Raw genomic sequence first — 16,469 nt, 5'->3', positions numbered from 1 at the left:
CATAGATATGCTTTTGATGGCAATTTTCTCTGTCAAACTAAAGATATGGTTAGCCATAGTAGGATGGCTTATTTTGGCACCTGTTGCCCAACAATTGGATGTTGCTCCTTTATACGTGAGTATGCACTTTCTTTTCAGTGCACCAATAGCATTGCAAATGTAGTTTGGGTTCTCTCATCTAATTGTGTGAATTGTAATTTGATGTGTGCCGCCTGATATTATATGCTTGATTGATCATGCTGGACATTGTACTTTGTACTCTTTAATTGTTGCAATTTGACTATTTCATGCTTTACGAATTTGCAGAATTCTCTCCATTAACTAGACAGTCTTCTGAAAATCCAAATTTTGGCCTAACTTTGTTATAAATGTTAAAAGATTTTGAAGTACAGGAAATGGAGCTGAGTGCTCTTTGGTCTCATGATAGTACAATTTAGGTGCCTGTGATTTTTTATTTTTTTGGGGGAAAATGATGGATACAGATATGAAGAAACACCACAGTTTTAGAATGTTGCCTTTATTTTTCGCATTTGATTTCTTTTGTGTAAGCTGGATATGTTTTGCTTTAATGCTTTGTCAAACTAGAAATAGCCTTTTTTTTAAGTTACCGCAACTCGTGATTAAGATAAACACACCATTAACCTATACTCAACTTGCGATTTTATTTTCTCTGCATAGAAGGCTCAAATTAAGTCATCTGAATGCAAGGATGACGTAGTCGATGGGCTTTCTTCTTCACTTAATTCTTTAAATTTTTCTCGTAGTTGCTAAACTCAGTTTACTTATGGAAATCCCACCAAAATTATTCAGATTCTTGGAACGGGCTTTGTTATCATTTTCTGCAATCTTGGGCATCGGCAGCCTGGTGATATAAGGTACAGGCTGGAGTCTTTGAAATATCTGAAGTCTTCAAAGTTACGATAATGTGCATTTTTTCCACAGTTTTATATGTTGCTCGACATTCCCATCTCTATTTTTCCTCTTTTTGCTGTTTCTTCAGATAAGAACACTGATATTTGAGTACAAAAGCAACTTCAGCTTTAGAAGTGTTTTGTTCCAGACCTGAGAAATGAGAATGGGAAAAGATGACAATTAATCTGCTATTAACCAACATAACCATGTCACTAACTTTTTGGTTTCTGGTATTTCGTTTTTCTGACTTTTCTCTTGCGTTTTTCAGTGCATACTCTATTTTTAATGAAGATTTTAGAGAACTTCCAGGAACTCTCAATGCAGAACGCCTGGATAGGGACATTCGAAATGGGCAGTTCTGAGTGCCAAAATTTCCAATTTATTGCACTAGAATTGCCATACGTCTGCAAAGTTCTTTTTAGCTTAGGTTAAAGAGTCGTGGCATGGCTCATCAAACTTGTAGTATAGTTCAATGAGTATATGCAGTGATGGAGGATGAAATTACATTCAATGGGAATGCTCCTCCTCTCGGTATCATTGCTCCGAAATTTATCGATTCTATACTTATCATGGAAAGATGAACATGAAATATCCAATTTGAGTGAGGCCCGCACACAGTCTTTGTATTTCAATGTTAACTTTTAACACATTATTGTATAAAATCAAGCATTACCATGATAATTGTATTTTATTGTGTGAGATGAGTTGTACTTGTACCTTATTGAAGTGTTCTTAATTTTCTGTTAACCCGTGTTAGTTTGAGTGACCACAGGTGCTAACCTCGATTAAAATCGAGCAAACACAACATATATGTATAAAATATTATAAACATAATTTTTTACAAAATAATTAATTATCGTAATTGCAAACATTATGTTAGAAGGTTATAAACGGAAGTTAGGTTGCATTTGGATGGATATAATAATAATTTTCATTGTATTTTTTGTTAAGCAACTCTGCTAGACGCATGGACCACCGTGGGGACTCCAAACTTATGAAATCTGGGTCCAAGAACCTTGATAATGGAGGTGATATGAATCGACAGACTAGTGTCTTCATAAATTTTAAAATGCATGTTTCAAATTGGAACGGAGTATATATACCTCATGGTAAACTTGTTCAGCTCTAGCAGACAAGAGACGCTTTCTGTAAGCCCTGGATGCTATTAATATTACTCCCATGAACTACAAACCTTGATGTAATTAACAAGCTTTATCATGTAGATACTATAGTATATGATTTTAAAGCTGTGTAGTCAAATCGTATACCAATGCACATGCTGGCACTAAAAGTAAAGCCTGCTTGGTCATCCACTGTCGGGCATGACATGACAGTGGTTCGTAACAGTCAACAAAGGACTCCGGGAACTTGAACTCTGCAATACTGAGCACAGGACTTTAGATAATCAGCAAAAAAGTATATAAAAAAAGAGTAGCATTTCCTCAATTACAAACAGAATAAATGCTTACCCTTGACTGTTTCTTCTTGTTTCCATAGTTTATATATGGTCTCATTAGCTCTTTTTCTTGCAGACCCGTAAATAGTTCATACAGTTTATCCTCATACCTTGTTTGGTCTTCATACAACTTATTCCAAAGTTCATCTTCCCCAACCTAGAACACAGTTTATAAAGACACCTGTATATAGTGTTTTACTTGTTAAAGAATAGAGAGATATATTTCTTTGAAGTGGAAATATTTCTAAAATAATTTAATGAAGTGACACAAACCCAACAGCCAACTATTCCACCGCACAAAAATTTAGCACATGCTCCACATACACGAACTTCTGCCCATTTTGACTGCAATTCAATCAGTTACTAGTAATGTTAGAAATTACAGGTTAAATTTGACGAAACACCAGTGAATAATATAGGGTAAGTTTTATAACTAAATGAAAGGCAATGATCAAAATCTTTTTGGCTGTTTCATTCATATCTCCATCCTCAACACACCCTCCCACGCTTCCTATAGCCATGACCACATTCCAGCTTGCCATCATAACATAGCCCATTTTCAGGACAGGGCTCATTGTGATCTGAGGCAAGCAATGGTTGAAAAAAATGAAGACATGTCAGCTAAAGTTGTTCACCGGCAGAAATGGGAGGAGCTTTTTTCCAAACCTTGGGAGAATACAATGGTAAATTGAATAACATAGTTTTACAATCTCCATAACAAAACACATAAAGAAATATTCAAAATAGGAAAAATAATGGTGCCAAAAAATCAATGAAACCCTTAAGTTCTTGCTAGCATTTCTCAGGGAAGAATTCCATTTAAATTAATGGTGCCAAAAAATCAATGAAACCCTTAATTAATAATTATATATATTAATAAAGTGTTAAAATTTTAAATTTTATGTAACTTACATGTAGCTCAATTGATAGAATCTTTGTTTTTATTTATCGTAGGTTCAATTTCTATTTCGATCTTTTTTCCTTATTTATTTATTTTTTTAATTCATATATCAAAATTGTAGAATAAACAATCACTATTTTTTAATAATTATATTTTGATTATCATTTAAATATAAACCAAATGAATTGTAAAAAAATATTGTACGTATATGTAATGCATACGTCGATGCACTAGTTTTAAGAATGCAACTGGCAATTTGGAATACTGGATCGAATGACTGTTGCCCTTGGATTTGGACGTACGTTATTAATACGCATGAGTAGAATTTAAATATTTATCAATATTTTAAAATTTGAACAAAAAGAACTAAAATAAAGATAGATGAGTGACATGTATCACACATGTGTATGTAGTTTTGATATATTATACAACAACCGCATACATTTATGTAAGCATTAATGAGGTATCTGTCATATATTGAATGTATAATTTTCTATATTTTATTACATCCAATAGATGAATGACATCTTATCTAGAGACATAGCCAAGGAAAATTTTATCTAGTGTGTAAAATTATATTCTCAGTCTAAATGTTAAAACTATCTAAATAATATAATTATGATGAAATACAAAATTGTATATATCTGAACCTATAATATCTAATATTATCATTAAAATTATCTTTCGAAAAAAAATTCAATGTCGTATAAATTAAAATGCACAAATCATATAGAAAAAAATGCATTATTAATTTTATAACTTAATCTATAAATAATAAAATGAATACATTTTAAATAACAATATATCAAAACATAACAATTAACTAATTTATTCAGGAAAATAGACTTGAAAATTGAACTAATCAATTTATTTAAAACAAATATACATCTCAATTTATCTTCTTCTTTTTTTGGAAATTCCACCTAAATTTTATATTAAATAGACATTGTTATACATTTCAAATGTGCATTTATTATTTCCAAACTATTTCTTCTTGTTTAAAATTTCAAATGTGAATTTATTTAAGAGGAGAAAACGAGCAGCATTTATTCGTTCAGCACAGATGGCATTAATGACTGCACTGTCGGTTGGCCATTCACTCAGCTCTATTTCCTATCTCATTCATTCGTTCATTCATTCACTCACGAGGTTCTCCTTCTTCCATGATCCTTATTTTTGGGAAAATTTTGATGAAATAATTTTTTATAAGTAATTATTTAATGGGATGGTCATATTACATTTCTTGATTATATTTGTGTTGATAATGCTTACGGATAAATTACTTCAAAATTTGAAAATATCGAATCAGGGAATATATATAAACCATGATTTGGTATCTTTTTAGAAATGAAAATATCGAACTTAAAATAATAATTGTGATAGGTGGTTGCATTTTTCTTATTTTATTTAATTATGTCCTTTTTTCATATTATTTATGAGATATAAATGGATTATCAGAAGATTAGTGTCGAATATTGAAGACGATAATTAAAAAATCGTGACTGAATTAGTTTTAATTTATGTAATATACATTTTATTTTTCCCTTCAATGAATGTAACAACATTGATTGTGTACTTTATCATATTATTTTAGTTATTCGTATAATTTTAATCCATGAGGATTTCAACTTCTCCTTATCTTAATTGCAAGATAGACCGACCGTGGTGGCTGATTGTTTCTTATTTAAGGCATGAAAAAGACTTAGTCAATGACTAAAAAAAAAAAAATTCAATTAAAATTTTAGAAGCTTTAGGGCTGAGTATTTATGATTCTGATTAAAAAATTATGAATAGTGGATATGTATATATACATTTTTCTATGACAGTGTAATTTGCTGTCGTAATTTTTCGATATGTATAAGATAAATTTCAGACTAAAAAAGCTTATGAAAGATGTTTTTTATATTTTTATGTGATAAACATGTTATATTTTTCTTGGACTGATATTAGAAGTCTTCAAATATGAAATTGATTTTGATAATTTTGTTTTTTTTTTTTACAAAAACTTAAATTTCTTCATATCCTAATTTAAGTTTTTATATCTCGTATTAAGTTTATACTTAGGCTATGTTTGGTGTGTAGGATAGGATAACTAATTAGATTGATGACAAAACTCAAGGTAAGGATATATAATGTGTTGTGATAAAACATGTTTTGTTTGGTAAGATTTTAATGAGTATGATAAATTTTACATTTTTTGTTGTTGAGACAAAAATACCCTAAACTAGCATTGATGACAATTTGGTATATAAAATGATATTTGTAGCAATGTTTTCAAAATCATGTGTTTTGTTAAATAAATAAATATTTTATAAAATTTTAAATTATAAATTATGTATTTATTTGATAATTTATTTTTTTAATAAAAATTAATATGATTTTGCATTTTATCTCATTTTTAATATTGATTTCTAATTATTTTTTTCTCTATTTTTTTAAATTTTATTTAGTTTCATCATGAAATTATTTATGTGATGTGTGTGCAAATAAAAAAAATAAACCATCAAAGAATAGAATCCAAAATTGTAGATTTCTGATGTTGATTTTTTGTAGGCAAAATGGTAATTTATGTTATATTTTAGGAATTGGATTGTCAATCCCTCCAAAACAATGGGATATATTTTCCACCAAATAGGTTTTTTTTATCATAACCTTCTTGATTAATTGGGTCCATAAAAAATGAGACAAACATGAGATTAATAATTTATCATTGACTTATCACTCACACCAAACATACCCTTAGTATTAGTATTATTTAATAAATGGAGATGTTATGTCAATATTAATTTTATCCTATCAATTATACTACGGTAATTAAATTAACATAGTACTACTATTTGTGAGCTGTCTCAAGATAAAAAAAAAAAATTTGGTAGGATATTTCAGATTTCATGGTTAAAAATGCCCCAATTTGACTTCCAAAAAGCATTCAAAATCGACTTTAAATTTAAAAAATTGAATTTTTCCCTCCTGAAAATACTAACAAAAAGCAAGAAACTTGAAAATACCAATCTTATCTAAATCATTTTTGTTTTAATTTTTTATATTGTTTTTCCATTAAATTTTTTTTTACATTTTTTGGGGTGTTAAAAATGCGAAGTAAATTGATCATTTATGGGGTGGATGGATGTTGTATTCGAAACAAAGGTGAAAAAAAACAGGGACCAACTCCAATCCAACTGTTAGAGCTAAGTAGCAAGGTCTGTCTCTCAAAATGCTCCGTCGGTGTTTGAAAAAGATCTGAACTTTAATTCTCTCCCAATCATTGTGCACAACTACTGATGCTGCTTCATGGGCTTCACGTTTTAACTTAATTCTCTCTGTAATCTCTCCGCAGCCACTCAAAAGAAGTCATATTCCCACTTTTGCTGGTGGTAAAGACTAAAGTGAGTGTGTGTGTGTATATACTATATGGTCGATCCTCTCTCTCGTTTTCTGGTTTTTTTTTTCATTGAATGATGAGCTCGAAACAATCGCTGACAATTTAATTTCTTTATTGCTTTCTTTTGATATTCCGTGGGCGAAATTTATCAAGAACCCATATTGGTAGGCTTTTGCTATCAGATTTAAACTTTTTCTGGTTGATTTATGGCAAATGAAGAATACCCTTCTGCATTTATGGATATGAATGTATACAAGTTGTTGTCTGTGTTTTGTGCTTATAAAGAGCTGGGATCAGTTTAATATCGCAAGTGTGTTGTTGTATGGCACAGATCTCATCTGGGTAGATATTTGCTGAAGTGGCTAGAAAAAAGGGTTAGACTCCAATGCTTTGAGGTTTTGGGCATTGAGTTCAAAAGCTGCACTATTCAGCTTTGGATCCTTTTCCAGTATATGTTACCGTACAATATTATTTTCTGTCTTTAAAGGGACCAAAAGCTTATCAAGCGAATGGAGGAGGATAATAATCTCTTTTATTGAGTCATAGTTTATATTCTTATTTTCACTCAAGTTGTCCTTTGTTTTATGTGCGATGAATTTGTGCTGCTAACTACCAACTGACGTTGTTTATCCAATAGGGAGAATCATATGGCTTCGAAGATTCACTCACCAGGCAGTAGAAGAAGAAGTCCAGTGTCCATATTTATTGTGATTGGTCTTTGTTGCGTCTTTTATTTTCTGGGATCGTGGCAGAGTGGTTTTGGAAAGGGGAACAGTTTTGCAAAAGAGATAAATAAGCAGAAAACAAATTGCAACGTTGTTCCATCTATAAAGTCTGAAAGCCATCATTCTTTGAACTTTGAAAGCCAACATAAATTTGTGGAAGTAGTTGGGTCTACTGAACCCAAATACAAAGTTTTCGAGCCTTGTGATGTTCGATACACTGATTATACTCCTTGCCAAGAGCAGGATCGAGCCATGAGATTTCCTAGAGAAGACATGATATACAGAGAACGACATTGCCCACCACAAGAAGAGAAATTACACTGCTTGATTCCAGCACCAATCAACTACACTAGTCCTTTTCCATGGCCAAAGAGTCGTGACTATGTTTACTATGCGAACGTCCCTTTTAAAAGTCTGACGGTTGAGAAGGCCAATCAGAATTGGGTGCAATATGATAAGAGTGGTGTCTTCAAATTTCCTGGTGGTGGGACGATGTTCCCACAGGGGGCAGATGCTTATATTGACGAACTTGCAACGGTGATTCCAATTGCTAACGGGTTGATTCGAACAGCATTAGACACTGGTTGCGGAGTATGTTCATTATTTTCCTTCCCTCTTTTGGTTTAGGCTCATGAATTTGTTTCATTTTATTCAGAACAACGTTGCTTATATATTTATAACAAGATGATGTTGGATCATCGCTTGACTTCTCAGTTTATAAACTTGATAGAGGGCACATTATCAGTTTGATTTTGTAACTGATGGTATGTGCATAGCAGTGAGTTTTTTCTTATAATGATATGAACAGGCAATCAGGTAGAGCATCCCTGTACCTTTTGTATCATTCCAAACTTTTGATTTATGAGTAAGTCACTAGTGTTAAAACTGGTAAAACACACATCTTTTGGTTAGAGTTGGTCCAATTTCCAGTCCGTTAAAAAATTGTTATAACTGGAGTTAACTCTTGATTCATTGACTTGTGAAACACATCTTTCAGCAGCTTGCTAACTGCTTCTCGTGTTGAATTTTGTCTTTCTGAATTAACTACTAGATTACAATTGGAAGAATCTGACAAGCTCTTGGAGCTCAATATCCAAACAAATTAAGTACATATTTTCTTAAAACAAGCTGAGGAAGATATTTTAAAATAAATTATGAGCTTACGGGGTCCAAAAAAAATTAATGTAAGTTCTGGGCGTTAGATGATACTTTAAAGAAGCTTGGCCGTACACCCTTTTAAGATGATACTTTAGATGATAAAGTAGAGTAAAAAAAATTTACTCTGACAATTTTTTTTCTTTTGGGTGAAATCTGATTAGTTGTAAGCATATTTTCATAGTTTCTGAACGAATTACAATAATTGCAATCAGGTTGCCAGCTGGGGTGCTTACATGCTTAAAAGAAATGTGCTGCCCATGTCATTTGCACCAAGGGACAACCATGAGGCACAGGTGCAATTTGCGTTGGAGCGAGGCGTGCCTGCTGTCATCGGGGTTCTTGGATCAATAAAACTTCCATACCCCTCCAGGGCATTTGATATGGTGCAGTGTTCCAGGTGCTTGATACCATGGACTTCTAATGGTACTAATAGCTCTATAAATATCCGCATATGTTAACATCTGGCATAAATTTACATTAAAAAAATGAATCGTGATCCTCTATATGTCAGTGGTTTACATATTGTAATCTATGTATTCTATTTTTAGTAGTAATGAAGCATTGCATATTTACTCAACTCAATATCCCATGTGATTTTGAGCATGATGATATAATTTTGATCTTTTAGTAATTAGTAGTTTATGGTAAGGAGGATTCTTTGTCTTTACAAGTGATTGCATTGGAATAAAGGATTAAACTAAATTTTCCTAAGAGCATAGTGCTAAAACATCACGAGGTTATCTTTAATGAGTCTGGAATCGTCTGAGAAATCGAGAGGTTATCTCATAACGCGCCTCTAATCCAATTATCAAAAATAGATCGAAAAGGCCAAAAAGTTCACAAGTTAAGATGCATTATGGATCTCAATGAATTTCCAATTAATTGTCCCATAACTCTATCCATAATGAAGGGTTGTGAAATTGACTCATAACCATACAGCATGATTGCACCTTGATGGAAATTTAGGTATTCCGATTTATAGAGGGGAGTTATAAGGAAAAAGTTGAACTTCTAGAGTTTTTTGATAAGTGGGAAACAAAATTGAGCTCTCTCAAATAGATACATCTATAACTAAACTCCATTGACCCTATAGGGTGTTTTGAGCAAAGTCTTCTTCCTCCTTTTCCTTTGGGTAATCCCCCATCCTAAAATGAAGTTTCCGAGGTATGGCAAAATTGTAATCGACTGAGAAAAAATTGGGAACTAAGGCTGTTTACTAAAGAAGGCCGAAAACATTGGGAAATATCATCGAGAAAACTCAACTTCATACCAATAGCTCATTTTGTGAAACTGGGGATAAACTTTGAATTAATGTTCGAAATTATCTTTGAGAAGTTTATGATAATTTGCATTCTTGTCAGCCAAAAAAAGGTGCTGAATTTCAAATCAAGTTATATGAACTAAGTTTCAATCTTTTATGCTTTCTTTCTCAACTGATTATGGTGAACTGGCAAGATAATGATCGTATGCATCGGTTATTTACACAAGTATTTATTTTTTTCTTGTTACCAGTTTCTATCATTTTCTTGATTTTATCCATGCATGTATGTGACCTGAACTGGTAATGGTGAAATGGAAAGATAATGATAATATGCAAACTTTATGCAATGATTCAATTAGATGTTAAACAACTGTATGTGACCGAGAGGAACTTAATATAATGAATCACTTATATGTTGAGCAAATGTCTGTGGCCGGGTGATTGATCCGCCTTAACTGTGTGGCACAATTTGTGTTTATATTATAATATTGTCCTTTATGCTGTTTTTTTAACCTTCTAAAGTTGAAAAATACTCAGTATCGTTCAATATCTCCATATTTTTTACTATATAGCCTTTGATACAAGAGCCAAGACTCTGCTTTACAATGTCCAATCATTTATGATGACAAACAAATTTCACCGAATCTAGTGCATCTACCATTTAAAGTTCTTATTTTTTCGTATGTAGACGGCAAGTATTTAAAGGAAGTGGATCGAGTTCTTAGACCCGGTGGATTCTGGGTGTTATCTGGTCCTCCGATCAATTGGAAAACGTACTATCTTACATGGAAAAGGTCTAAAGAAGATCTGAAGGCGGAACAATCAAGAATTGAAGAGTTGGCTGAACTCCTTTGCTGGGAGAAAAAGTACGAGAAAGGGGACATTGCTATCTGGAGGAAAAAAGTAAATGCCATGTCTTGTAAAAGGAAATCTGTCAATTATTGTCAATCTTCAGACAGTGACGATGTGTGGTAAGTTAATAGTTCCTTTTCATTATTTTTTATTTTTTTGATCATGCTAAGTAAATGGTTCTAAATAACAAATACTCAAATCTCATGTACGTTTTGCACTATAAATCTGTTTTGCAACATCTGTTATTTTGCTTTAGCGTCTATTGTTCTGACATTTGAAAAATCAGGTGTTAGCATGTTTGTTACCAAAGCTTTATCCGAAAATGCATGATTTGATGAACCGCAAAAAATAGAATTTGACGACATTTTTGTTTTCATTGGCTGAATTTATAGATTTTGTGGTTTAAACCCATATCACTTGGGGTTTAATGGTGGTGAATGAGAGATTATTTGTTTTATTTAAATATAAATAGTTTTATTTTGATGATTCAGTTAATTTATTCCAATTCTAATATAGTGTGAGATTTATATGTTTTTCCTTATTTTCCCACCCTCAATGTGCATATGAAAATTTTAGAGATGGTTTTAGGGTATAATTTATTATTATTTTTTTTACTGAAATGTAAGTTCATTTGAGCATCTTTATAAGCATTATACAACATTAAAAATAACAAAATTCAAGGAATATTAATAAACATGAAGACACCGACACACATGTTTGATGCCCAGTTGAGTGATCTTGGTGTCAAGAGGATTCCTTAATTTCTTTATGTATGTTGAAACCATTTTTCGTCCGAAGATATTTAACCTCAATAGTATATTTCATGATGTCTTGGAAGGTACAAGAAAATGGAAACTTGCGTAACTCCCTTCCCAGAGGTCAAAAGAGACAATCAAGTAGCTGGAGGGGAGTTGAAGCGGTTTCCGGCCAGGCTTTTTGATGTGCCACCTCGAGTAAAAAATGGGGATGTTCCTGGAGTCACATCTGAATTGTATAAAGAGGATAATAAGCTTTGGGAAAAACATGTTAACGAGTACAAAAGGATTAATAGGTTACTTGGCACAGCGAGATATCGGAACATCATGGATATGAATGCGGGTCTTGGAGGTTTTGCAGCAGCATTGGAATCTCCGAAACTATGGGTGATGAATGTTGTGCCTATTGTTGCTCAGAATACTCTAGGTGTCATATACGAGCGAGGCTTGATTGGCATATATCATGATTGGTACACTCTCTACTTTTCCACATTCAACAAACGAATCTTAACATGCATATCCAACCAGTAAATGTTTGGAAATTCCTAGATTTGGAGCTAAGTTGTATTTTTTTGATTATTTCAGGTGTGAAGGGTTCTCCACTTACCCAAGGACCTACGATTTCATTCATGCTAATGGCGTATTCAAGTTATATCGCGACAAGTAAGCAACAATTACTTGATCCAACTACTTGACAATACACGTCTGATTTTCTTGTTTAGAAGTTTGTAGTCTCTGAAATTTTTTCTACCGGAATGTTCAGAATTATTATTGTTATTGCTATTAATTTCTTGAATATCCGATTTTAAAAAGTGGAAGATAACAGATGAATCTGCTATTGCCTCTCAATACATATTTTTTAACCAAAAAAGGGGGGAAATACGGTGAAGAATTTATCCAGCTATTATATTGACATGCAACTCATATTGTGAGTTTCACGAACCCTTTCTCAACCTCTTATCTTGTTAAAATATGAAAATACTATGAACTCAATTTCTTTATGCTCAAGCTTTCGGAAATGATGGTACTATAATATGTGTCATGGTTTTAGTACTGAAGATCTTGAGTTCAAACCCCCATGGGCAAATGCTTTTTTATTATTAATTCAGATGTAACTATTACTTGTTTATGAGTCTTGATCGCCAGTTATCTGATAAACACTCATAGATCTTTGATATTTAATTTTGAGCCTCCGCCTTATGGTCTCCAATGTAAATAGACGTGAGATAGCATATTAAAATATGGAACCAATGTTGGTTCGTTTCTTGTAAGTTCGAGTTTCCGGGAGTAATGACATTCTAACAATATCCTATGTCATGCCAGGCCATCAAAACATTCATTTTACATTGAAGGTGAAACTGTAAAACCTAAAATTAATTGATGGAAGGTTGACATTTACGCTGCATAAGTATTATATGACATGGTAAAATTTTAGTTGAGTTCACCAAAAAAAAATCACTGAAGTGGGATCTTTATTGTCCTTTTACTATTCTGTTTCTTCCTTGGTTAAGTTTTTTTTATTGGGAAGCAGGTGTGATTTTGAAGACATTCTCCTGGAAATGGATCGAATTCTGCGGCCTGAAGGAACAGTAGTTTTTCGAGATGGGGTTGAAGAATTGAATACTGTGAGCAAAATAAGCCGAGGAATGAGATGGGAAACAAAAATGATGGATCATGAGGAGGGCCCTTTGGTGCCTGAGAAAATACTCGTCGCAGTAAAAAAATATTGGGTCGCGGCCGCCAATTCCACTGCTACCGAAGAATGAAGTGATATCATCAATGCAATATGTATTGTGTCATATGGAATGCTTTCTTTTGTTATCTATTCAACTTTATGTTGCTACATTACTTTAGCATTGATCATTGAGCAATTGTATCTAATTTTACTTGATTTGTCGATGTAATGGAAAAATAAATGAAAAATCAACATTTGTGACCTTCGGAGGCTCTTTGCTTTAGAAAAAGAAACAAATAAAACAAATTATTATTTATATTCGCCTAGAGCTTTTTTCTTTTCCCAAACGTTTAGTCTCGTTGTAACCGCAAATCCATGAATGGGTATTTTGTTATTTAGACTCGGTCAACTTTGTGTGGTGCATGTAAATGGGCCATTTGGGTCTTATTTTCTTCATGGTTTATTTTGTTTTCATTAAAATGACTAGAAGGAAAACCAACAAATTAAACAGTAAATAGTAAAACAGTGGTTAGATTTACAAATTACACACGCGATGCCTGTGGGAGTGGCCCGTCTAAATTTCGAACCAAGTTAAGGGTGAGGATGATATCTGTTCAAATTTTAAAAGTGGAGGGACCAAAGCTGTTGTAAATCGTAGGCATTGGGGACTATTGGTGAAGATTAACGACCAAAGATATAAAGAACCGAAAAACTAACAAGATTGGCTGGACTAATTGATATGAACCATAGATTAATTCTGGTGACTCACGATATTGTTACGTTGAGCACAAGACTGTAGTACCTCGTATCCCATTGATCCACCAGCACAATTATGCATGAAAGTCGATCTTGATTCAAGTGTCGGATTTGATGATAAGTAATTGCTAGCATCTGTTCCACACATTATCGTATCAAACCTACTATCTCAATTCAAGGTCGCTTTTGACTAACGAAATCACTAAACATCAGAAGGCTCATCATTATACACAGAAGTAAATTCGAGTCAATATCATTCCAGCGACACCGTTAACTCTGCATTGAAATTTTATCATCTGCTTGAACTAAAATGATTTCATGATGGTGTTCTCTTTCAAGTGACACCTAGCATTCAACAAAACAACCAAGTTAATGAACAAATGTTGGGATCATTGTATTTTACGTCAGTCTGCCAATTACCAGGAGGGCTAGAATCGATGATTTGTTATTACTTCCTTCCGACCACTTTGGCTAGCCCGCAACACCCACTTAGCAGTCAACTGTTTCTGTGCTAACAAAGCTGCTTCAGCCTTTTCTCTCGCCTCTTCACATGTTTCCATTCCAGAATTGCACTTGTCTGCCTCTTTCTGGTATTGAGATGCCATTTTCTTAGCCTCGAGTAGTGCCATGTCAGCATGCTGATATTTCTTTAAATATTCAGCTTCCCGCAGCTTCAATTCCTCAGACAGTAGCTCCACGAAGTTCTTCTGTGTGTCCTCACTTATTCCTGGATCGTGCTTTGAACAATCTGTGAGCCTCAAAGTGAAAAATAAAATAAGGTGTTTAAGATAAAGAATTCAACATAGATGTTCTAAAATTTAAGAAACTAATGCAAACATTACCATTTAAAAAATAATTAGAACCACCTTATGAGAAATGAGGAGTTTGGCAAGACCATTACCTATATATGGCAATACTAAAAATCAAAGAGGCAAAGGGAAGTTCATGGGAAAGTACTGGCAGACGAGCCAAAAGATTCTTCGCTCCATACTTATTCAAAAAACAACTAAACACGTTAAAATCCAAATTTTGCCAGTCAAGTTATGCTCAGGACCCTTGAAGTATTGTGGACCAGAATCATCATGATTATTTAGTAGAGTGACTAGCATTTGGTATTGAAGCCGCAACAAAATTTATCTTCTCTGTAAATGAGAGAATCTTAATCGCCAATATGCCAGAGTTTTTAAGCAATCAACACTTCTTTTAGTCAAAACAAACTGTATCATCTGTTTTCTTCTTCAAATCGCTCTAATAGAACATATAACTCAAGTGCCACCACCTCATACGATGTAGTGGTATAAGACTCTCTCAATTTAGGGAGAAGCGGGGTTTAAATTCAAATCAACACAACCCATCCCCCACATTGTACTAAAGAAAATGCATGTCTCAAGTAGCTGATCGATCAAAATCAGTAGTAGCTCGTGAATTGGTTGCAGCTAACTGTAAAATCCATTTGGCATGCAAGTTTTTCAAGCTGTATCGAGAATTATCCAAGACCGATTTCGAATTTGAGCAGATCTTGATCAATAAGTTCTTTTGTTCACTTGATGGTGAATTTTTAATTATTTATTTAATTTAATCTATATTTTATTTTACTTGGTGTACATTATAAATATGTTTAACTTGGATTGACCAAATAATATTGATAAAGTCTTTCTCAATCTTTCCCCTTCGTTGCCTAAAGATGGTGGATTATTTCCATGCTTGAGGTGATCCCAAAGATCTCAGAACTCTCAAAATCATAAACAACAAGGGAAAAAAGCGAACTTTCTTTCTTGGGAAGGACAGTTTGGATAATTCACCAACAGCCATACATTATAAGACTTGAAGTTCAAGAACTCAAATCCATCACCAGAACTCAGATCCAGCGCCAGAGCTTCCAGATGTTTTATGCCTAATTTACTTCGGGAATGGAGATTTCGTCCATTATTTTAATCTGGAGGTTTATAGATCTCCCTTTCCCCACGCCCAACGATCAGCGGATTCGAACTCTATTCAAAATCAGCTCAAGTTTCAGAGATCGAGCTCCAACAGTGAATTAATCCCACAAATCTCTCCGCTTCCTTTTTCTCTCCAGTTTCGACATTAGTCCAAAGAACAAATCTTTGTTTAAATGTACACAATTAAACCACCGCAGGAAAAAAGAAGCTATTCTCGCATTAATTTCTGGAAGAAAACATCACAAAAAGTGCATCCATATCCCAAAAAACCAGTTGAAACTGAGAAACCAAATCATATACCTTCGGGAGCGGAGAGCAGCTGCAGAGAATCAACACAGTCACAATTGCAGGATGGACATGAGGAGTAAGACGATCGACCGAATGCGGCAAGCCCTTCCACTAAACGCCAGTACAGAAGTGGGCCAACAATGTATGCCGCTAAACACAATGCCATGATTGCAACAACTGCCTTCAAAACCCCACTTCGCATTGCCATCTTTAACCGTAACAAAAAACCCTTCCTCGCTCTCTGAATCAATCAGTACCAGTGAGTGTATACAGTATTCTGGTGTGGTAAAGTTACTGAAACTTCATCCCTTTGTCTCTTTGGTTTCTTCTTGAAAATTTTATCGAAGAAAAGAGAAGATTGATCCATGGTCAAACTTGTGAAATCACGAAAAATATTATTTTTTTATG

At 33.5% G+C, this 16,469-nt stretch overlaps 4 protein-coding genes across 9 annotated transcripts; 2 read left to right on the top strand and 2 right to left on the bottom strand.

Annotated features, from left to right (window-relative positions):
- The first annotated feature begins 6 nt into the window (after positions 1-6).
- Positions 7-1,631, top strand: LOC140969786 (uncharacterized). The gene is made up of 3 exons (XM_073431244.1): positions 7-115; positions 811-875; positions 1,181-1,631. Exons 1-3 carry the CDS (start codon positions 8-10, stop codon positions 1,272-1,274), a joined length of 267 nt encoding a protein of 88 aa, XP_073287345.1. The 5' UTR covers position 7; the 3' UTR covers positions 1,275-1,631.
- Positions 1,632-1,707: 76 nt separating this feature from the next.
- LOC140969785 (uncharacterized) lies at positions 1,708-3,181 on the bottom strand. 2 transcript variants are annotated; one of them, XM_073431243.1, is made up of 4 exons: positions 2,803-3,181; positions 2,642-2,713; positions 2,382-2,525; positions 1,708-2,295 (listed from the first exon to the last, which is right to left on the bottom strand). In XM_073431243.1, the coding sequence occupies exons 1-4, from the start codon at positions 2,941-2,943 to the stop codon at positions 2,260-2,262; spliced, it is 393 nt and encodes a 130-aa protein (XP_073287344.1). In that variant the 5' UTR covers positions 2,944-3,181; the 3' UTR covers positions 1,708-2,259. The 2 variants fall into 2 exon arrangements, with proteins under 2 accessions (XP_073287344.1, XP_073287343.1); XM_073431242.1 differs by having other exon boundaries at positions 2,479-2,525.
- A 3,218-nt stretch (positions 3,182-6,399) lies between these two features.
- LOC140969796 (probable methyltransferase PMT14) lies at positions 6,400-13,338 on the top strand. 4 transcript variants are annotated; one of them, XM_073431254.1, is made up of 8 exons: positions 6,400-6,469; positions 6,607-6,655; positions 7,289-7,967; positions 8,747-8,957; positions 10,484-10,766; positions 11,486-11,872; positions 11,988-12,065; positions 12,934-13,338. In XM_073431254.1, exons 3-8 carry the CDS (start codon positions 7,299-7,301, stop codon positions 13,166-13,168), a joined length of 1,863 nt encoding a protein of 620 aa, XP_073287355.1. In that variant the 5' UTR covers positions 6,400-6,469; positions 6,607-6,655; positions 7,289-7,298; the 3' UTR covers positions 13,169-13,338. The 4 variants fall into 4 exon arrangements, with proteins under 4 accessions (XP_073287355.1, XP_073287354.1, XP_073287353.1 ...); XM_073431253.1 differs by adding an exon at positions 6,983-7,025 and having other exon boundaries at positions 6,410-6,655; XM_073431252.1 differs by having other exon boundaries at positions 6,411-6,655.
- Positions 13,339-14,261: 923 nt separating this feature from the next.
- On the bottom strand, positions 14,262-16,418 carry LOC140969793 (uncharacterized). 2 transcript variants are annotated; one of them, XM_073431248.1, is made up of 2 exons: positions 16,074-16,418; positions 14,262-14,581 (listed from the first exon to the last, which is right to left on the bottom strand). In XM_073431248.1, exons 1-2 carry the CDS (start codon positions 16,267-16,269, stop codon positions 14,262-14,264), a joined length of 516 nt encoding a protein of 171 aa, XP_073287349.1. In that variant the 5' UTR covers positions 16,270-16,418. The 2 variants fall into 2 exon arrangements, with proteins under 2 accessions (XP_073287349.1, XP_073287350.1); XM_073431249.1 differs by having other exon boundaries at positions 14,262-14,560.
- Between the last annotated feature and the right edge of the window lie 51 nt (positions 16,419-16,469).

The sequence above is a fragment of the Primulina huaijiensis genome, unplaced genomic scaffold, assembly GCF_012295235.1.
Source record: "Primulina huaijiensis isolate GDHJ02 unplaced genomic scaffold, ASM1229523v2 scaffold42781, whole genome shotgun sequence".
NCBI classification, from domain to species: domain Eukaryota; kingdom Viridiplantae; phylum Streptophyta; class Magnoliopsida; order Lamiales; family Gesneriaceae; genus Primulina; species Primulina huaijiensis.
The sequence above is the reverse complement of the archived record's forward strand: the minus strand, read 5'-3'. Positions and strand labels throughout refer to the sequence as shown.